Source organism: Ornithorhynchus anatinus, chromosome X1 (assembly GCF_004115215.2).
Source record: "Ornithorhynchus anatinus isolate Pmale09 chromosome X1, mOrnAna1.pri.v4, whole genome shotgun sequence".
Taxonomy (NCBI): domain Eukaryota; kingdom Metazoa; phylum Chordata; class Mammalia; order Monotremata; family Ornithorhynchidae; genus Ornithorhynchus; species Ornithorhynchus anatinus.
In genome coordinates, this window is record NC_041749.1 from 13,584,086 (window position 1) to 13,607,002 (window position 22,917).

A 22,917-nucleotide genomic window follows, 5' to 3' on the forward strand; every position below is an offset into this window, starting at 1 on the left:
GGGCCAAGTTCTAACATCCGGGTCCCGGTGCCCAAGGCAACTTAGAGCCTGGCAACAGACCCCGTTGGGGCTCCTTGCCCCTGCACCCCAAGACTTTCCCAGTGAGATTTTTCCATCCTCTAACTCTTGGAATTCCCGAAAAGCCCAGGAAAGGTTCAGGGTTCAGCTAGCCAGCTCTGATGAGTTTCGAGGAAGCCCAACTACCCTATTTCTCCCATCACATTCAATCTCTCCTACATTGCGCATTCCATGCATCCGGCCCATCAGAGAACGGTATTTACCGAGCGCTCCCTGGGTGCGGAGCGCTGTACTAAGCACTTGAGAGAGTACAACAGCGTCGGTAGCCACGTTCCCCGCCCACAACAAGCTTACGGGCAGAGAACTTTAACAGACGGTCGGCAGAGAAGCAGCGCGGCTCAATGGAAAGAGCCCGGGCTTGGGAGTCAGAGGTCATGGGTTCGAATCCCGGCTCTGCCACTTGTCCGACGTGCGACTTCGGGCGAGTCACTTCACTTCTCTGGAAAATGGGGATTAAGACTGTGAGCCCCACATGGGACAACCTGACTACTCTGTATCAACCCCAGTGCTTAGAATGATGCTTGGCACATAGTAAGCACTTAACAAATAATCATTGTTATTATTACTATTAGAGAATCGATCGTATTTATCGAGCCGCTAATTCTCTATTATACCCTTCCCGGCGCTTAGTAAAGTGCTATGGGAAGCAATACGGTACAGTGGATACGGCTGGGAGTCAGGAGGTTGTGGGTTCTGATCCCAGCTCTGCCATTCGTCTGCTGTGTGACCTTGGGCAAGTCACTTCACTTCTCTGGGCCTCAGTTCCCTCATCTGGAAAATGGGGATTGAAACTGTGAGCCCCATGTGGGACAGGGACTGTGTCCAACCCGATTTGCTCGTATCCAGCCCAGCGCTTAGTACAGTGCCTGGCACGTAGTAAGCGCTTAACAAATACCACAGTTATTATCATGATTATAGTAAGTGCTCAATTACTACAATTGATCGACTGAGTAGAGAAGCAGCGTGGCTCAGTGGAAAGAGCCCGGGCTTGGGAGTCAGAGGATCATGGGTTCTAATCCTGACTCCGCCACCTGTCAGCTACGTGACTCTGGGCAAGTCACTTCATCGGGCCGGGATTGTCTCTATCTTTGGCCGAATTGTACATTCCGAGCGCTTAGTACAGTGCTCTGCACATAGTAAACGCTCAATAAATACTATTGAATGAATGAACTTCTCGGTGCCTCAGTTCTCTCATCTGTCAAATGGGGATTAAGACTGTGAGCCTCACGTGGGACAACGTGATTACCCTGTATCTGCCCCAGCACTTAGAACAGTGCTCGGCACATAGTGAGTGCTTAACAGATACCAACATTATTACTTTTACTCTACGCAGAGCACTGTGCTAAGCTCTCAGGAGACTACAATCTAACCGAATCGGTAGTTACGTTCCCTGCCCACAACAAGCTTACGGTCTAGAGCAAGGTAGAATATATTACTACAAATGGACATTTTAACTCCCCAAATAGTGACCGGTTTCTCATCTGGAGGTTTTTCTTAAATCCACATGGCCTTTGAAACTCCTCCTACACAGTACTTCCCTTAGTATCTTCTCCACGGACAGCCAGTAAAGGTCCTTACCCCCAACACGTTGACCTGGTGAACACTTTTTCTTCGCGGCCTTCCGGTTTCTCCATTTCCCTAGTCCCCTCCGCCTTGCTCAATTCCTCCTCTGTAATTGGCTTTGGGATTTTTTTTTACTATGATTTTTGTTAAGCACTTACTCTGTGCCAGGCCCAGCACTAAGCGCTGGGATAGATTCAGGTTAAATCAGGTTGGCCACACTCCCTAAGGGCCTCGTAGCCTTAATCTCCATTTTGCAGTTGAAGGAACCGGGGCACGGAGAAGTGGGTGACCTGCCCAAGGTCATACAACAGACGAGTGGGCACAGAAGGGATCAGAACCCAGATCCTTCTGACTCTCGGGCCCGGGCTCTATTCACGAGGAGATGCTTCTTTATTTTGTGCGTGTATATGTGTGTGTGTGTGTGTGTGTGTGTGTGTGTGTGTTCCAACTAATGTCACTAATGTCACATTATTGGAATAAATAATTCACATTAATGGAATAAACTCAATTCCAACCTCCTGAAGGGCACGGATTGTCTACGAACTCTAAAGTACTCTCCCACTTGGTTTCTCTCTCTGTACGGTGCTCTGCCCAAAGCAATAACTCAAAAGAGGCTATAAACTGGCTGACAGACGTACATGAGCTTTCCCCGCAGCAGGGTTCACGAGAAGTGAACAGATTTAGAAGTCTCTGGCCCCTTTTTCCCTATCCTTTGTGAGGGGCTAGCCTGCTGGATCGGCCCAGCCCATATTTCCCGCTACGCTGCTGGAAGCCAAGTGGCCTAATAGAAAGCGGGAGATCAGAGAATCTGGGATCTAATCCCGACTCCGCCGCCCGTCTGCTCTGTGACCTTGGACAAGTCACTTAGCGTCTCCGTACCTCCGTTTCCTCCCCTGGAAAACGGGGATTAAATTCCTATTCTCCCTCCCCCTCGGACCGTCAGCCTCGTGTGGGACAGGGGCTGTTTCCCACTCGATTTTCTTCTGTCGGCCCCAGTGCTCAGTAGGTATATAATAAGTGCTTACCAGATACTAGACTGTCAACTCACTTTGGGCAGGGAACACGTCTACCAACTCTGTACCGTACTCTCCCAAGCGCTTACTACTGTGCTTTGCGTGCGGCAGATGCTCGACAAATATGACCGATGGTCGGCAGTGTTTTATTTCTGGAACTGGCACTGCCTTCAGAGACGGTGAAGCCTTTATCTCAACCAAACCGGCATTTACACGCTCTGCATCTAGACAAACACCCAGATATTTCCACCTTGAATCTCGTACTCGGTGCGGACTGGTCTCAGCAATGGGTCCTGGTGAGTAGAGGAATCCTAGCTTCCGCAACCCGTATCTCCACTCGAGGCGCCCGCTCCTTATCCTTTCTCCTGAGATCAGGGTCCGCGAGGGTAGGACTCGGCCTTACCGGCGCTATCTCCCGGAAAAGACTGATTCAGCTCTTTCCCCGAGCCCTTCCCGGACTCTGCTCCTTATGACTGAACTCTAAGTTTCTTCTCAGGGGCAGGAAACATGGGTCTCGCTCCTGAGGGACTCTCCCAAAACCACAGTGAAGTGCTCCACGCCAAGCGGGTGCTCAATAAATGCAAATACTGCTTTGCACGCAGTATTTACGCTCAACCTCAGCACTGGAAGAGAGGGAAGGAGGGAGAGCGAGAGGGAGTGTTTGTATATGTGAATGTGTGTGTGTGTATTTGATCGAACATTCAATTGATTTATTCTGATTCCACCGCTGGAAAATATTCTTTTGTGTCTCCCCCATTAGCTCCCTGTCTTGTCTTATGCCGTCGAGTCGTCTCCGACCCGTAGCGACGCCACAGACACGTCTCTCCCGGAACGCCCCACCTCCATCTGCAATATTAGCTCCTTAAGGGCAGGGAACGTATCATGCTTTTGTGGCGTTTTCCCAAGCACCGAACTCAGCAGGTGCTAAATAAAGAGACCTAGTGGAAAAACTACGGGCCTTGGGAATCAGAGGGCCTGGGTTCTAAACCCAGCTCCACCACTTGCCCGCTGTGTGACCTGGGACAAGTCAATTAACTTTGCCGTGCCTCAGTTTCTTCATCTATAAAATGGGGACTGAATATCTCTTCTCCCTCCCCCTCAGACTGTCAACCCCACGAGGGCCAGGGAACGTGTCCGTCCTGATGATCTTGTACCTACCCCAGCACTTAGTATAGTGCTTGGCACATAGTAAGCTCTTAAACACCACAACTATTCTCACTCAGCACTATGACATCCTACCAAATACTGTGGCAGGGATCATGGGAAAAGGGGGTGCTCGCCCCTGACCTTGATCTCAGGCCCCAGGGAACTGGTTCCCTTGCTGTTCATGAGAAGGACAACTTTTAAGGGGACCAAAGTTGCAACAAAATAAGATTAACTAAGCAAAAGAGGCTAAAATACTGTACCAGAAGAGAAGAATCAGTGAAGGTTAGCTCCTCAGTCCTTGTTTCTGAAGTATCTCCTGAAAGCCCATTTCTACAAGGAAAAGGAATATCAGCTGATTCCAACAATTCTGCTTCCACCAAAATGAAATCTGTATGTGAGTGAAACCAAGATATTTGGGTTTTTTTAGAAACTCCTTGAACAGTAAATCAAGAACTGAATTGACTCACTCACTGGAAAAAACTGAAATGGAAACTGCCAATTGTTCAGTTACTTTTCTCCGTGTAGACAAGCAATCCAGTTAACCTGGGTCCCAAGTGGATTCTTTGCCTTGAGTTGAATGCTCTATAGGAATCAGTTGATCTAGATAACTGTCAAGGCTCTGCTTTGCATGTGTAAACCTGGTACAAACCTCTACGAACCACTGGACTTGTTACGATCTCACATACAAATGCCATCATCCATCTTGGCCGGGAATTATTCTCACAATCCAAAAGACTGAAACGCTACAGCAAAATGTTCATCTTTGTGTAAGAGTTTATGATAAATGTGAGTGAGTGATCTACAGAGATCGGTTCTGGAATTTGCCATGTAAAATTTACACTAGGCGCGCACAGCTGCCCGACGGACCCATGTTATAGACTAAAAGTCTAATTTATATCGACCGGATAAACTAGTAAAACACAGTCAGCTCCGGTCGTTTTGGCAATGGGGGATGAAAGAGAAATGAAATCCCCCCCCCCCAGATACAAAACTTCATTATTTCCTAAGTTTTAACCTCTCTCTCCCCAACCTAAAAATCACCCTCGTTGGAAAATAATATTGGCGGATGTAAGTTAATGAAGTGGCGACTGCAAAATTAAAGGAGAAGGGGCATAGATAACAAATAGACAGTCCCTGAGTAATCCAGTGTGGCCTAAACAGTGGATCTTAAATTAGCCTTTTCAACCCCACATACGCTTATATGTGAACTTCACTGTCAGTGGTCTCTTTTTCAAATAAGATGGATAACAATATATAATCGTGAATCGGCTGTTTCTGGGTTTTGTGAGGGCAGAGAGGAGAGGGGTCTTCATCTGTTCCTCTGTCTCTTTTGTCTTTAATAATTCAGCATTGGTGAAATAGCCCCATCGTGAGTGTGAATTAGCAACGGTCTACAGAGCCAGAAAACTGAATGAAACTCGGTTTAACTGCAGTTTTAGGAATAGACACCTTCATGAACTCCGAACAGGAAGGCTGCCATGATATCGAGACCAAAAGCCCGCCTTTAAATCACCTCAACAGATGAAAGGGCCAATGAAGATGAGGCAATCAGAGGTCGGTAACAGAATCACTTACATCGCATCGCAGAATCACTGCTTCGGACTTACCGATGGGGCGGTCCAGAGTCACTAAATTCAGAGGTGGAACGGCCGCTCTAAGGGGTAGCAGGGGAGAGAGAAAGAAAAATATCAGACGGGTTACATTCTTAGAAATAAAGCTTTTCAATCTTCAGTGGATACCCACCGTGTTTGCTAGCCCCAACTCCCAAGAGCTTGTTATAATGATCATAACGGTATTTGTTAAGCGCTTACTACGAGCCAGGGACTGTACTAAGCGCTGGGGTGGATACAAGCAAATCAGGTCTTAATCCCCATTTTACAGATCTCAATCCCCATTTTACAGATGAGGTAACGGAGGCACAGGGAAGTTAAGTGACTTGCCCCAAGGCCACCCAGCAGACAAGTGGCGGGGCCGGGATTAGAACCCGTGACCTCCGACTCCCAGGCCCATGCTCTACCCAGTAAGCCACAGTGCTTCCCAAAACCTCAGTGGCAGGCGGAGTGGAGAGAAATCATAGGACTTTAAGCTCCACATATGGACTGTACGTTTGCAAATAAACTATCACACACAGACGACCGATATTTATTGAGCCCACTGTGTTCATAGCTCAGTGAAAAGACGCTTGCCTCCCCTATTTCGGGCCCGTGCTTGACACGCAGTAATACCGTAATAATAATTATTATTATAACCTCGAGGCCACAGCGTCGTCATCGTCACCACTAGTTACAGAATTTAGCACCTTCGATGGAGCGGAGTTCAATACCAGGTGCTTCGATGAGGTGACCAGATTGGAGAGGACTCAAAGTAAAATCAGAATGGGGCCTTAAGGAATAATTGAAAAGTTTACACCTTCTCTCTTGAAAAAGCCAAACTACTCTGGGCCAGAACTATACCAAAGAGGAGAAAAACAAAGCAGAAGAAAAACACTGAAGATATTCCAGTCAATTAACCGAGCAATTCCAGTCTCTTCCTAACTTGCTTTATTTATGGACAAAATCAACCACAACCCCCAAGTAGTAGAAATGCTAGGTATCAGGAAAACCCACACATATATGTCTAAATATGCCTGGGTGTTTTCTGAGCCTCTAAAAAAGAAAAAAAAATCTTACCTCGACACTGACTCCAACACCTAATTGCCCAAACTGAGGCAGACGACTGAGGCGTGAAGGCACCTGAAGGAGCAGGATGGGAGAAGAGGAGAGAGGGATAATAACAACAGTAATTATGTTGGTATTTGTTAAGCGCTTACTATGTGCAGAGCACCGTTCTAAGCGCTGGGGGTGATACAGGGTCATCAGGTTGTCCCACGTGAGGCTCACAGTTAATCCCCATTTTACAGAGGAGGTCACTGAGGCACAGAGAAGTGAAGTGACTCGCCCACAGTCACCCAGCTGACAAGTGGCAGAGCCGGGATTCGAACCCATAATGATAATGTTGGTATTTGTTAAGCGCCTACTATGCGCCGAGCACTGTTCTAAGCGCTGGGGTAGATACAAGGTAATCAGGTCGCCCCCACGTGAGGCTCACAGTCTCGATCCCCATTTTACAGATGAGGGAACTGAGGCACCGAGAAGTTAAGTGACTCGCCCAGAGTCACACGGCTGCCAAGTGGCAGAGCTGGCATTCGAACCCATGACCTCTGACTCCCAAGCCCGGGCTCTTTCCACTGAGCCAGGCTGATGAGACCTTGCACCTTCTTCTCTACTTTTCGACTGTGAGGAAGGTAAGCGCCCAACAGACACAACTGAATGATCGATTGAATGAGGGACAGGGACCCTATCTAATTTCCCCGCGCTTAAAACAGTGCTCCGCACACAGTAAGTGCTCAATACATAGAACGACTACTCTTCCTGCGACGAGAAGCACGCGTTCTCACCTCTGGCCGTGTTTCTTTGGTGCCGTTGCCCAGCTGGGAGATGTGGCAGATTTGTAGGATGAAGAGCGGTTAACCAAAAGGAGCTCGGATCCCACCAAGGTCCAGCAGACACACACACAAACACCCATTCACAGGAAGGAGGGCAGCGCGTCAGCGCTCTCTATCACAGGGTAATGATATCAGAGGAGCAGCGTGGCTCAGTGGAAAGAGCCCGGGCTTCGGAGTCAGAGGTCATGGGTTCGAATCCCGGCTCTGCCACTTGTCAGCTGGGTGACTGTGGGCGAGTCACTTCACTTCTCTGGGCCTCAGTGACCTTCTCTGTCAAATGGGGATGAAGACTGTGAGCCTCACATGGGACAACCTGATGACCCTGTATCTCCCCCAGCGCTTAGAACCGTGCTCGGCACATAGTAAGCGCTTCACAAATACCAACGTTATTCTTATTGTTATTCTAGTCGGGCGGAAGCAGCGTGGCTTAGTGGAAAGAGCCCGGGCTTGGGAGTCAGAGGTCGTGGGTTCTGATCCCGGCTCCGCCGCTTGTCGGCTGGGTGACCTCGGGCAGATCACTTAATTTCTCTGGGCTTCGGGGATCTCATCTGTCAAACGGGGATGAAGACTGTGAGCCCCACCTGAGACAACTTGATGACCCTGGATCTACCCCAGCGCTTAGAAAGTGCTGGGCACAGAGTAAGCGCTTCAAAAATACCAACGTTATTATTATTATATTGAAACTGGCATTGCTCAAAATTGCAAATATTTCCTTCAGCCACACTTACTGAGCATTTGCTCTACGCCAAGCACTACAATAAGCGCTTGGGAGAGTACCGTGTATCGACAGACACATTCCTGCCCATAACGAGCTCAGAGTCTAGAGACGAGCTATTTCAGAAAAAATTTGAAAACAGGTTCACTCCATCCTCACTTGTACAACTGTCGATTCGAATGAATTAACTGACTGCTGGCTAATCAAATCAATCGATAAATATATCGGGTTCTTACTGTGCGCAGAACACCGTACAAGCCCTTGGGGACTATAATATAACATAGTTAGTAGACACATTCTCTACCCACAAGGAACTTCTTATTAAGAGTCGTCTCATTCCTCGAACTTTTCAGGAGATTCTGCTACGATACTCAAGTTTTAAGGGACCCTGAATTGCACCCCTTCAAGAAGCAGCGTGGCTTAGCGGAAGGAGCCCGGGCTTGGGAGTCAGAAGTCATGGGTTCTAATCCAGCCTCTGCCACTTGTCAGCTGTGTGACTGTGGGTGAGTCACTTCACTTCTCTGTGCCTCAGTTACCTCATCTGTAAAATGGGGATGAAGACCGTGAGCCTCACGTGGGACCACCTGATTACCCTGTATCACCCCAGCGCTTAGAACAGGGCTCTGCACATAGTAAGCACTTAACAAATGCCAACATTATTATTACTTACCACTGAAGCTTTATCCAACTTCATCTGTTCATATACAACCTTAGCGGCTCTTTGTTTTGCCTCTTGTTTATTTTTTCCATGACCAATAGCCTGATATTTTCCAATGGTCAATGTACACGAAGAGCTAGGAGGAAATAGAGAGAACTGAATTTTAGTCCAGTAAATCATATCTTCTGTTCATCTAAAAACAAATCAAGCGTCGTCACACAGGTAGGGATTGGCCGTGTGCTTATCCAGAACAGGAGCGTGCAATGTGCTTAATGGTTGAGAGGAATGTATGCCCGTGATGCTCAGCTCTGACGATCTCTAGGGAAAAGATTCCCGGGAGACTCTATCTCTGTACCCCCGTCCGGAATGAGAATGGCGCAGCAACGGAAGCTCTAGAGGGAGAGGTGATGGGATTTCCCGAGAGTGTTTTGGGTGAAATCACTCTCATCCCTCCACCTTTAATTTAATGATGGTATTTAATAATAATAATGTCGGTATTTGTTAAGCGCTTACTATGTGCCGAGCACTGTTCTGAGCGCTGGGGTAGATACAGGGTAATCAGGTTGTCCCACGTGAGGCTCACGGTTAATCCCCATTTTACAGATGAGGTGACTGAGGCACAGAGGAGTGACTCGCCCACAGTCACACAGCTGACAAGTGGCAGAGCCGGGAGTCGAACCCATGACCTCTGACTCCGAAGCCCGGGCTCTTTCCACTAAGCCACGCTGGTATTTGTTAAACGCTTACTACGTGCCGGGCACCGTACTTAGTGTGAACAATTGCCCCCTGCCCCCATGAAGGGGGCACCTAAGCCAGAGGGGCTCAATGGAAAGAGTTCGGGCCTCGGAGTCAGAGGTCGTGGGCAAGTCACTTCACTTCTCTGGGCCTCGGTTCCATTATCTGTAAAACGGGGATGAAGAATGTGAACCCCATGTGGGACAACCTAATTCCCTTGTATCTATCTACCCCAGCACTTAGAACAGTGCTTGGCACATAGTAAGCACTCAACAAATGCCAACATTATCATTATTCTAATCCCGGCTCCGCCGCTTGTCCGTTGTGTGACCGTGGGCATGCCACTTACCCTCTCTGTGCCTCAGTTACCTCATCTGTAACATGGGGATTAAAAGATGTGAGCCTCACATGGGACATCCGGATTACCCTGAATCTCCCCCAGTGCTTAGAACAGTGCTTGGCACATACTAAGCGCTTAACAAATACCACGATTATTATGATTATTAAACCACCTCCCCACTTCTAGAACCAGCAGTACGGGATGCATTAGTGTCACAGGTGGAGTTCCTCTGGGTCTGCAAAACAATCTGTATGCCTATTTCCCATCTTCATACGGCATCTCAGGATAAAATAAGTGGAAAGGACACCTCTGCCCGACGCTCTGATCCCAGAAAAGACGCCAACATCGAGTAGCACGCACAGTCAACCAATATTAGAAAGGCTCTTGCCTCCCCTATTTCTGGCCCGGTAGAAGGGCAAAGCACCATCAGTGACCTTGGGCCAGTCACTTAACTCCTTTGTGCCCCAGCGACCTCATCTGTAAAATGGGGGTGAAGACTGTGACCCCACGTGGGACAACCTGATGACCTTGGATCTCCCCCAGAGCTTAGAACAGTGCTTGGCACACAGAAAGCACGTAACAGGTACCAGCATGATTATTATCATCATTCATTCATTCATTCAATAGTATTTATTGAGCGCTTACTATGTGCAGAGCACTGTACTAAGCGCTTGGAATGGACAAATCGGTAACAGATAGAGACGGTCCCTGCCCTTCGGTGGGCTTACAGTCTAATCGGGGGAGACGGACAGACAAGAACAATGGCAGTGAATAGATAGCGATAAATAGAATCAAGGGGAAGAACATCATCATCATCATCATCATCATCCCGAGTCCCACCTTCTAGGTGCAGAGCTCTCTATTAGGGGCTTGAATAAGGGGGCCGGACTTGGGGGGGACTCCAAGTTAAATTGGAGAGGGGCCTAAATGGGTGTGACTTAGAAGCGGGTGGCAGCCATGAGGAAAGGGAGAAGAGGGAGAAAGGAAGGAAAGAGAGAAGGAGAGGAAGGGAAAAGGGAAAAAAGAGAAGAAGGGGGAAGGGAGGAGAAAGCTGTAAGAGGAAAAGGGGCAAGGGGAAGAGGAGACAGCGGACAGAAAGTAACGGGAGGGAGATAAAGGGGAGTAGATTATATGTGTAGGTGTATGCATGGATATAAATATATAGATATGTGCATATAGCTATGATTCTATTTATCTTGACGATAGCTACACCAGACTCGTTTTTATTTTGTTCTGTTCTGCTTTGCTGTCTGCCTCCCCCGATTAGACTACGAGCCCGTCACTGGGCAGGGATGGTCTCTATCTGTTGCCAAACTGTACCTTCCAAGCGCTTAGTTCAGTGCTCTGCACATAGTAAGGGCTCGATAAATACGACTGAATGAATGGATATAGATATCTATGTGTGCGGGTATGGGGGTGTATGTGTGTATAAATGAACAGTATATAAAAGTACTGACTTGGCTGAGGGGATGGCAAGACTGGAAAGGTTGGAAAACGAAACCAGAAATTCCTCTTAGGGGAAGTGGCTTTTCACTCCTCAGAACGTTGCCCATCACCCATTCACTTTCTTCCATCCCCAGCACTCCCCTGCCCAATTTTCCTCCTGCCCTACACCTAAATTCCTCTCTTCCCACTCCCAGCTCAGCTTCTAAGCATCTGCCCTCACTCTGCAAGGGCTATGTTTTCCTCTCATTCCCCTTAAGTCCCAGATCTTCTTTATCCCTAATACCTGCGGTGCCCTCTCAGGGTCACATCCGGAGAGTTCCCAGTCCTCTACCGGTCTCGACTACGGGAGGGAGAGTCAAGCAGAGGCCCGTCCTTTCCATTCCTAGCTCGGGCGGTGGCTAGCGAGCGGGAGGACAACTGCTACGCGTCAAAACTCCCCCGTGCCGGGCAGCAGGGCCACGGGAGAGAGTCGAGGGAGGAGACTGGAGTTTACTGCGCGGAAGGAGGCGACGGTAAACCACCTGTGGATTTTTACCAAGAAAAGTCTCTGGCTACGCTACCAGAACCATTGCAGGTGGAGGTGGGGCGCTCTGGGAGAGATGTGTCCGTGGCGTCGCCACGGGTCGGACACGACTCGACGGCATAAGACAAGCACCTCCGATCATAGATGCCATACCGCTCTTCAGACACAATTGAAATTAGAACGCCTGCTCCCTTCCTAAACAACTTTGGCCTCTGCGTAGACGCTGATACAATCAGTCAGTCAATCATATTTATTGAGCGCTTACCGTGTGCAGAGCACCGTACTAAGCCCTTGGGAAACACCACGCTAAAACAGACATATTCCCCCGCCCACAATGAGCTTACAGTCTAGAGGGGGAGCCAGACATTAATAACAATCAATCAATAAATGAATAAATTACAGATATGGCCATAAGTGCTGTGGGGGCGAATAAAGGGAGCAAGTCAGGGCGATGACGCAAAAGGGAGTGAGAGAAAAGGAAAAGAGGACTTAGGGGAGATCTGCCTTCAACAAGGCTTCGAGGGAAAGTAATTGTTGGATATGAAGCAGTTAGTACAGTGCTGTGCACATAGTAAGAGCTCAAAAAATACCAATGATGACACATCCCGTCTAGAAGATGGCAAAGCAGGAGCGATGTGGCCTCTCAGGCTGGGAGAGGAATGTTCCCTCTCCCCTGCCACCTTCTCTCAGTCCACACCGAACTAAGACAGGCCTTTGAGAATTTATGGTGGTCGTTAAGCGCTTACTATGTGTCAACCACTGTTGTAAGCGCTGGGGTAGGTAAATTAGGTTGGACATGATCCCTGTCCCACATGGGGTTCACAGACTAAGTAGGAAGAACAGGCACTTAATCCCCCTATTACAGTTGAGGGTACTGAGGCCCAGAGAAGTGAAGTGACTTGCCCAGGGTCGCAGAGCACGCACTCGGCAGAGCCAGGACTAGAACCCAGGTCCTTTGACTCCCAGGCCCCTGCTCTTTCCCAAAGGTCAAGCTGCTCCGAGGGCAGAAGCAATTCCAACGGACCCACCGGGGACCAGGGCGTCCAACGGCAGGTAGATTTCCTTTAGTACGTCAGTGTAGCGTAGGTCCGACTGGACACCATAGCTGGAGCCCTGGGCCAGAAAAGCCCGGGCTTCCCCATCCTGGCTCACAGACGACTCGGGAATATTAGGATATACTGAATAAAAAGCATAAGCAATAAATCCCGAAAAAGTAAATGTTGCTAGGAAATTAACCTCGAGAACACATGACGCTTCACTGTTGAGGACGTAAAGCGTTAACTCGGAGGGCAAAAATCTAAACTGCGCCTTACCTCGGTAGCTTAGAAACCTCATCATATTTATGGGAGAAATCTATATTTAAATGTAATCCTTCCACTTGGGCCCACTGATTCACAAGGCCCATATAATTGTGATACGCCGAAGAGCTTTCGCTCGTTGAGTTTGAGGGTTGTGATTTTGACACTGGAGAAGTCAGAGATCTCTCAATCTGTGAAAGAAAAGAGTAAAGATTTGATCGCGTATTTTATTTCACAAATTGCATGACCAAAGGGCACGAGTAGGTGACCACGCAGACATCAGAAATGCCTTCAGAGGACCACAGTCCCGTAACCCATTAGCAGATCACACTCAGACGTTTGGTTTCCCTAATATATTTATAGGAACGGTCCAGGGCGGAGTTCCCGGGTCTATAAAAACCCCATCCCTTTCCTCCCAAGAACGTAAGAACGTGAGAAACGCCATTACTTTCCCTCTCATAATCCACGAGGGTTTGTTGAACACCAAGGTGGCCAAACTCCTCTCCCGCCTGCTGGTATCTGCTAACGTTTTTAAACCCGATCCGTCTCGATCCCGTTTACGGTAACAGATTCCACAGGCTTCCCTCCTGCCGGGTGAAGAGGTGTTTTCGTCAGGGGCAGGGAATGTGTCTGCTCACTCCGTTGTGTCGGACTCTCCCGCCCGCTCAGTATAGCGCCCCGCACGCAGCAAGCGCTCAGTAAATACCACTGGGGGGGGTTGATCGATTCTTTTATCCGTATCCCCCGCCCGCCCCATAGCGCTTGGATACTTATCCCGGAATTATACATTATAAATTATTTATTTATATGAACGTCTGCCTCCCCTCGAACCGTAAGTTCGTTAGGGGCAGGGAACGTGTCTGCCGATTTCGTCGTATCGCGCTCTCCCAAGTGCTCATTACAGTGCTCTGCACACAGGAGGAGTTCAATAAATACGACAGATCGATTGATTGATTTCGGCCCCTGGTTTCCACTCTCCGGGATCTACCGGTCTCCAACCTGGCCCTGTTAAAAATGCGTGGATCTGCAGAACCGACTGAGGTGAAATGAAGACAGAGGAGATGAGGTGAAGGTTGCAATTTCTCACTTGAGGAAACCAGTTGAGAGGATTGAAGAGCCTGGCACCTCAGGCTGGAGAATGATAACAATAATGTCGGTATTTGTTAAGCGCTTACTACGTGCAGAGCACTGTTCTAAGCGCTGGGGGAGATACAGGGTGGACGGGTTGTCCCCCGTGAGGCTCACAGTCTTCATCCCCGTTTTACAGATGAGGTCCCCGAGGCACAGAGAAGTGAAGTGACTCGCCCACAGTCACACGGCTGACAAGCGGCAGATCCAGAATTCGAACCCGTGACCTCGGTAGCGAAGGATCCAGCGGGGCTCAGTGGAAAAAGCCCGGGCTTGGGAGTCGGAGGTCATGGGCCCGAATCCCGGCTCTGCCACTTGTCAGCTGGGTGACTGTGGGCAGGTCACTTCACTTCTCTGGGCTTCAGTTCCCTCATCTGTAAAATGGGGATTAACTGTGAGCCCCATGAGGGACAACCTGATGACCTTGTATCTACCCAGCACTGAGAACAGTGCTCGGCACACAGTAAGCGCTTAACAGATACCCAAATTATCATTATTATTAAATGGGGATTAAGACTGTGAGCCCCACACGGGACACGGTCGACGTCCGACCTATCTTGTATCTACCCCAGAGCTTAGTACGTGCCTGGCACGTAGTAAGTGCCTAACGGTGCTCTGCGCATAGTAAGCGCTCAGTAAGTACTACGGAAATACTATGGAATGAAACACTATAAAAAATAAGAAAAGATAATCACATCAGACCCAGTGTCAGATGAGGCACAGAGAAATTAAGCCACCTTCTCTCCCACGGCCACACGGCAGACCAATGGTAGATGCGGGATGAGAAGCCAGATCCTCTGACCCCCAGGCCCGTGCTTTTGCCCCCTGGGTCGGGCCGCTTCACCAATAGGAAGGATGAGAGGCCGTTTCAAGAAAATATTAATTCCTTTACCCCACTCCCGGTCCCTGCAATCGCCTTCCCTGAATCCCGCAAGGAACTCGGGACTAAAACGCAGAGACATTCTTGAATGTCCTCTTTGAAACAGTCGGGTGGAATTACCTGGTTTTCCCTTTCGAGGATCTTCACGGCCAGTTTGGCCGCAGCATCTTTCGCTTTCTTCTTGGACGAGCCTGAGGCTTCAGGAAATTCTCTGCCCTCTATGATAACCTGAATGGTAAATCTGCACAGAAGGGGCAAGGTCAGAACAGACTGCGGAATTCATGGCCTTCACCTCACTTGGAATTCACCGCCGTCCCCGATAATCATCAGGTGCATCGCTCCTTAACCATCTTAAGCCGTCACTCTTTGTACACTGAAAAGTGTCAAGACACAGCCCTTAGGTGAGAAAACGTGGCTCAGCGGCAAGAGCCCGGACTCGGGAGTCAGAGGTGGTGGGTTCTAATCCCGGCTCCGCCGCTTCTCAGACCTCGGCCAAGTCACTTCACTTCTCTGGGCCTCCGTTCCCTCATCCGTAAAATGGGGATGGAGACCGTGAGCCCCACGTGGGACAACCTGAAAAGAATAATAATGTCGGTATTCGTTAAGCGCTTACTATGTGCCGAGCACTGTTCTAAGCGCTGGGGGGAGATACAGGGTCATCAGGTCGTCCCACGTGAGGCTCACAGTCGATCCCCATTTCACAGATGAGGTAACTGAGGCCCAGAGAAGCGAAGTGACTCGCCCACGGTCACGCAGCTGACAAGTGGCAGAGCCGGGAGTCGAACCCATGACCTCTGACTCCGAAGCCCGGGCTCTTGCCGCTGAGCCACGCTGTTTCCCCAATCACCTGATCACCTTGGATCTACCCCAGCGCTTAGAACAGTGCTCGGCACAGAGTAAGCGCTAAACAAATACCGACGTTTAAAAATACGTGGCGCCCTACTGCAAAGAACCATTTGTGAAAAACAGCATTTCTTGGCTAAGCCCCCGGCCTGATTTCCAGAACTAGATAAGACGCTGAACTTGCCCATCTCCCCACTTATAAAGTTAGATGAGGCCCAGCTTCTCCCAGCTCCCTGAGACCCTGTGATTGGGTAACGGAGGCGCAGTCACTCAGACTTGATGTTGGGTTGGGTTTTTCACTCAGTTTTCGGCCCATCTGCCACCTGATGAACGTTTAGACGTGCCGAGGCAGCACGGCGTAGCGGATAGCGCGCAGGCCTGGGAATTCGGAAGATCACAGGCCCCCGTTTGTCTGCTGTGTGATCCCGGGCCAGTCACTTCACTTCTCTGGGCCTCGGTTACCTCATCTGTAAAACGGGGACCAGGACTGAGAGTCTGTGGGAATCCGCCCCGACGCTCAGTACGGTGCCCGGGCACACAGTGAGCGCTTAAATACCACAGTTATCATCATCATCACCGCCATCGCGGATTGAGTTAGGATCGCTTCCCGAACGCCATCTCCACGTGAACATCCTGAGCATTCGGTACCTAAAGATTCCATTATTCCCGTGTCATTTACCGGCAAACTTACTGCAAGTTGTGATCGGGCCCGGTTTTGGAGACGTCCCGGTAGACGAGCTTCAGTCCTCTCTTCTGACAGTACTCATGAAGATGGGCCGAATGGATACGGGGTTCAGGAGCGTTAGCCATTCTTCCGGCGCAACCTTCCGGGACAGGGAAACCGAGAAGCCGCTCAATAGAAAAAACACGCATTTCTTAAAATCCCCCTCCGTTCCGAACTCGACCGATCCCCTCCCTTTCCTCGCCGCGTCCTCGGACGGTCACATCCCCCGAGCCGAGGGCCGGATTAGGGATTGGGAAATAAAATCTGCGCTCGGGTCAGATATTTGCGCCGGGCAGATTCGATCACTGGGCGACCTTGGGAAAGGTACCTTAACCTCCGAGCGCCCAACTTCCCCATCTACAGAGTGCTTTGAATTCCACTTTTCTTTTCCCATCCCTCAAGGGATGATGCTTGTTCGAAATGACATCATCGGCTGGAAGAAGCAGCGCAACCCAACGGAGAGAGCCCAGGCCCGGGAGTCGGAAGGACCCGGGTTCCAGTTCAGCCTTCGCCGTCCGTCCGCCGCGGGGGACCGTGAGAACGACGATAATGTCGGTATCGGTTAAGCGCTGACTACGTGCGGAGCGCCGTTCTGAGAGCCGGGGGAGATCCGGGGTCACCAGGTTGTCCCACGTGAGGCCCGTGGTCTTCATCCCCATTTTACAGACGAGGGAACTGAGGCCCAGAGGAGCGAAGTGACTCGCCCACAGTCACGCAGCCGACGAGGGGCGGGAGCCGGGATTCGAACCCAGGACCCCGGACTCCCAAGCCCGGGCCGTTTCCACCGAGCCACGCCGCTTCTCATAATGGCATTCGGCGCCGTACCCAACGCCGGGGTCGATCCGAGGCGAAGCAGTGCGGTCTAGCGGACAGAGCCCAGTCCGCGAAGTCACAGGGGCCCGGGGCCCGATCCCAGCTCTACCACGCGTCTGCCGCGTGACCTCGGACAGATCGCTCGACTTCTCTCCGGCTCAGTCACCTCGTCTGCAAAATGGGATTAAGACCGGGGGCCCCGTGCGAGACCCGGACCGTGGTAACGCCACCCCGTCGTCTCGTAATCCACCGCGGCGCTCGGGGGAGTGTCTGGCCCACGGTAAACGTGGCCCGAGCGTCGTTTAACGGAAAGACCAAGTCAATCGGGCGGGGAAGTCGCTTCACTGCGCCTCAGTGACCTCGTCTGTAAAACGGGGATTCATTCGTTCATTCAGTAGTATCCATCGAGCGCTCACTATGTGCAAGAGCGCTGTACCGAGCGCCGACCGGGAGCGTGAGCCTCACGCGGGGCAGGCCCCGTGTCCGACCTGACTCCCGTCTATCTACCCCGGCGCTCGGGCCGGGGGTCGGCGCCTCCTGAGAGCTTAACGGATCCCCTCACGACCGTTCGGCCCCTGCCCCTCGTCCGCCGGGTGACTCCGGGGAAGGCGCCGAACTTCTCTCGGTCGCCCCATCTGGAAAACGGGGACGGGGCCCCACGGTGGGAACCCGGACCCATCTACCCCAGGGCCCGGTACAGCGCCCGGCACCCGGCAAGCAAATCCCGGCCCGGCCATTCGTCAGCCGTGGGACTGCGGGCAGGTCGCTTCACCTCTCGGGGCCTCGGTTCCCTCATCTGTAAAATGGGGATCACGCCCGTGAGCCCCACGTGGGCCGACCCGATTCCCTCGTGTCTACCCCGGCGCGTGGAACGGGGCTCGGCGCACGGTAGGCGCTTACCAGATACCGACATGATGAATCGGCCCCATCTGATGGATGAGGTCGCTGGGGGAAAGGTGGAACGCCCTCCCTGCTCACACGGGCCCAAGTCCCTCTCTTTCCCTCTCGCGGGCCCCCCTGAGCGCTTCCCCCTCCTCCAGGAGGCCTTCCCGGACTGCGCCCTCCCTTTCCCTCCGCTCCTCCTCCCCATCCCCCCTACTCCCTCCCTCCCTCCGCTCTTCCCCCTTCCCCTCCCCGCGGCCCTCGTCTCCATCTAGAGATATTATGTCTTACTCTGTTTTATTTATTTATTAGGGGCGTGTCTAGATCTATGCTTCTATCGATCTGCGATTCTATCCCTCGATTTTGACGGTATTGCCGCCCGGCTAGGGGTTCGGTTTTGTTGCCAGTCTCCCCCTTCTAGACCGTGAGCCCGTCGGGGGGGCAGGGAGGGTCTCCCTCTGTGGCCCACTCGTCCGTTCCCAGCGCTTCGTCCGGTGCTCTGCGCACGGTCGGCGCTCAATAGATACGAATGAATGCATGGATGGATGGATGGATGGATGGATGGATGGATGGATGAAGGAATGAAGGAATGGCTGAGGTTTTTTGCGTTTCTGCGGGATTCAGGGACGCGGTTTTTTTTTCTCCTCTTCCTCCTCCTCTCCTCTTCTCGTCCTCCTCTCCTCGTCCTCCTCCTCTCCTCTTCTCGTCCTCCTCTCCTCCTCCTCCTCCTCGTCGTCCTCCTCTCCTCTTCTCGTCCTCCTCCTCCTCCTCCTCCTCCTCTTCTCGTCCTCCTCTCCTCCTCCTCCTCCTCGTCGTCCTCCTCTCCTCTTCTCGTCCTCCTCCTCCTCCTCCTCCTCCTCTTCTCGTCCTCCTCTCCTCCTCCTCCTCCTCTCCCCCTCCCCGGGGGGCTGCTAGGTGTCAGGCTCCCCGGCGGTGGGCAGAGCGGTGGGCACAGCGCCGCGCGGGTTCCCACCGCCCCCGCACCCCCACTCCTCCTCCTCCTCCTCCTCCTCCTCCTCCTCCGCCCCGCCGCCCCCGGGCCCGCACTCACCCACTCAATCACTCCCCGCAGCCAGCGCACTGAGCGGGGCACTGAGCGGACTGAGCGCCCCTTGCTCTGCTCTGCTCTGCTCTGCTCTGCTCTGCCCGAGGCCGCTCTCGGTTTCGATTCCGGGCTGAGCCCGCCCCAACCCGCATCCTCGGCCCCGCCCATTCTCCTCCCTCGGCCCCGCCCATTCTCCTCCCTCGGCCCCGCCCCCTCTCCGCCCTTAGCCCCGCCCCCTCTCCGCCCTCGGCCCCGCCCCCTTCGTCCTCCCTCAACCCCGCCCCCTTAACCCACTCCGCCTCTTCCTTAGCCCCGCCCCTCCTCCCTGTTCCACCGTCCTCCCTAGGCCCCGCCCCCCTTCGCCCTCCGTCGGCCCCGCCCCTCGCCTCTCCTCAGCCCCGCCCCCCTCCTCGGCCCGGAGCCCCGCCCCTTCGTCATCTGGCCCCGCCCCCTTTCCCATCAGGCCCGCCCCTTCCCCGTTAGGCCTGGCCGTCTGGCCCCGCCCCCTTTCCCGTTAGGCCCCGCCCCTTGTCCTCTTGCCCCGCCCCTTTCCCGTTAGGCCCCGCCCCAGCCCTCGGACCCTATGGCCCCGCCCCTTCCCGTTCAGCCCCGCCCTCTGGCCCCGCCCTCTCCCGCCAGGCCCCGCCCCTTTCCCGGCAGGCCCCGCCCCTTGATCCTCTGGCCCCGCCCCTTTCCCGTTAGGCCCCGCCTCAGCCCCCGGACCCTATGGCCCCTCCCCTTCCCGTTCAGCCCCGCCCTCTGGCCCCGCCCTTCCCCGCCAGGCCCCGCCCCTTTCCCGCCAGGCCCCGCCCCTTTCCCGGCAGGCCCCGCCCACTTGATCCTCTGACCCCGCCCCTTTCCCGTCAGGCCCCGCCCCTCGGCCCTCTGGCCCCGCCCTCCTCCCCTTAGCCCCGCCCTCTTACCCCTCCTTTGGCCCCGCCCCTCGGCTCTCCTCAGCCCCGCCCCCTCCTCCCCGTATCCCGTCGGCCCCCGCTGCGCGCCTCACACCGCTCCATGGCTTCAGTCATTCGTTCATTCAGTCATTCTTTCATTCATTCAGTGTCAGTCAGTCAGTCATTCAGTCATTCAGTCAGTTAGTCATTCATTCATTCAGTCAGTCATTCGGTCATTCATTCATTCATTCATTCATTCGGTCATTCAGTCATTCATTGAGTCAGTCATTCAGTCAGTCGTTCAGTCATTCAATAAATAAAAATAAAACAAAGGTTGGTATTTGTGAAGCGCTGACTATGTGCCAAGCCCTGTTCTAAGCCCTGGGGTAGCTACGAGGTGATGAGGTGGTCCCCTGTGGGGCTCCCAGTCTTCATCCCCATTTGACAGATGAGGGAACTGAGGCCCAGAGAAGTGACTTGCCCACAGTCCCACAGCTGGCAAGTGGCCGAGTCGGGATTCGAACCCACGACCTCTGCCTCCCATGCCCAGGCTCTTTCCACTGAGGCCCTCTGTGGCAGGCACTGTCCTAAGCGCTGGGGTGGGTACCGGTCTGGATGGACACTGTGCTCACCTGCTCATTGGTCTATATTTTTATGACCCTATTTATTTTCTTAATAAGGCGTCCATCCCCTTGATTCTATTTATCGCGATTAAGTTGTCTTGTTTCTGTCCGTCCGTCCCCCCCCCCCCCCCCACCCGATTAGACCGCGAGCCCGTCACTGGGCAGGGACGGTCTCTATCTGTTGCCCAATTGTCCCTTCCGAGCGCTTAGTACAGTGCTTTGCGCTCAGCAGAGTGGCTCAGTGGAAAGAGCCCGGGCTTGGGAGTCAGAGGTCATGGGTTCGAATCCCGGCTCTGCCACTTGTCAGCTGGGTGACTGTGGCCCAGTCACTTCACTTCTTAGTTGCCATTGTTTTTACGAGACGTTCTACCCCTCGACTCTATTTATCGCCATCGTTCTCGTCTGTCCGTCTCCCCCGATTAGACCGTGCGCCCGTCAGAGGGCAGGGACTGTCTCTATCTGTTGCCGACTTGTTCATCCCAAGCACTTAGTCCAGTGCTCTGCACATAGTAAGCGCTCAATAAATACTATTGAATGAATGAATGAACTTCTCTGCGCCTCAGTGACCTCATCTGTAAAATGGGGATTAACTATGTGCCTTACGTGGGACAACCTGATGACCCTGTATCTCCCCCAGGGCTTAGAACAGTGCTGTGCACATAGTAAGCGCTTAACAAATACCAACGTTATTATTACGGAAGGAAGGAAGGAAGGAAGGAAGGAAGGAAGGAAGGAAGGAAGGAAGGAAGGAAGGAAGGAAGGAAGGAAGGAAGGAAGGGACACAGTCCTTGTCCCAGGTGCGGCTCACAGGTTCAATCCCCATTTTACAGATGAGGTCACTGAGGCTCAGAGAAGGGAAGCAACTTCCCATGGAAACACAGCAGAAAGAGTGGCAGAGTGAGGATTAGAACCCATGACCGTACAAGGAAAACCCACGAGGGAAGCAGCGCGGCAAGTCACTTCTCTTCTCTGGGCCTCGGTTCCCTCATCTGTAAAATGGGGACTTAAGACAGGGAGCCCCACATGCGACAGCGTGATTATCTTGTAGGTTCCTCAGTGCTTAGAACAGTGTTTGGCACATAGGAAGTGGTTAACAAAAACCATAATAATGATGTCACTTCACTTCTCTGGGCCTGAGTCGCCTCATCTGTCAAATGGGGATGACGCCTGTGAGCACCACATGGGACAACCTGATCACCTTGTATCTCTCTTACAGAGAAGCAGCGTGGGTCAGTGGAAAGAGCCCGGGCTTGGGAGTCAGAGGTCAAGGGTTCGAATCCCGGCTCCACCACTTGTCGGCTGTGTGACTTTGGACCAGTCACTTCACTTCTCTGGGCCACAGTCACCTCATCTGTATAAATGGGGATTAAAAAATGTGACCCCATGTGGGACACCGTGATGACCCTGTACCTCCCCCAGCGCTTAGAACAGTGCTCTGCGCATAGTGAGCGCTTAACAAATATCAACATTATCATTATTATCCCAGTGATTAGAACAGTGCTTGGCACATAGTAAGCGCTTAACAAATACCATTATTATTATTATTATTATTATTATTGTTATTATGGCCTTCTGACTCCCAGGCCCGTGCTCTATCCCCTACCCCGTGCTGCTTCTCAACTGACTGAGCGCTTACTACAAGCAGAGGACTATACTGAGCGCCTAGAAAAGAGCACAGTTTAGACGGTGAGCCTGTTGTCGGGCAGGGATGGTTTCTCTCTGTTGCTGCATTGTACTTTCCAAGTGCTTAGTCCAGTGCTCTGCACATAGGGAGCACTCAATAAACATGAATGAATGAATGAATGAATGAATTAATGAATGAAATCGAATGGAGGAATGAATGAAATTGAATGAATTGGATGAATGAAATGGAATGGATGAATGAAATTGAATGGATGAATGAAATTGAATGGATGAATGAATGAAATTGAATAAATGAATGAACTCGAATGAATGAATTAGAATGAATAAAAATGGAATGAATGAAATTGAATGAATGAACGAAATCGAATGAAGGAATGAATGAAGGAAATAGAATGAAGGAATGAAATAGAATGAAGGAATGAATTTGAATGAATAAAATTGAA

General features: G+C 51.8%; 1 protein-coding gene across 1 annotated transcript in view; it reads right to left on the minus strand.

Moving 5' to 3' along the window:
• Window positions 1-19,420, minus strand: part of EIF2AK2 (eukaryotic translation initiation factor 2 alpha kinase 2) — a 36,775-nt gene extending 17,355 nt beyond the window's left edge. Inside the window, exons 1-8 of the mRNA XM_029051788.2 lie at window positions 19,321-19,420; window positions 16,542-16,674; window positions 15,128-15,248; window positions 13,015-13,190; window positions 8,670-8,793; window positions 6,470-6,532; window positions 5,408-5,454; window positions 4,061-4,130 (exon numbers count right to left, since the gene is read on the minus strand). Of these exons, the coding sequence (XP_028907621.1) occupies window positions 4,061-4,130; window positions 5,408-5,454; window positions 6,470-6,532; window positions 8,670-8,793; window positions 13,015-13,190; window positions 15,128-15,248; window positions 16,542-16,660 (720 nt within the window). The 5' untranslated portion in view covers window positions 16,661-16,674; window positions 19,321-19,420. The remainder of the gene's footprint in view (window positions 1-4,060; window positions 4,131-5,407; window positions 5,455-6,469; window positions 6,533-8,669; window positions 8,794-13,014; window positions 13,191-15,127; window positions 15,249-16,541; window positions 16,675-19,320) is intronic.
• Between the last annotated feature and the right edge of the window lie 3,497 nt (window positions 19,421-22,917).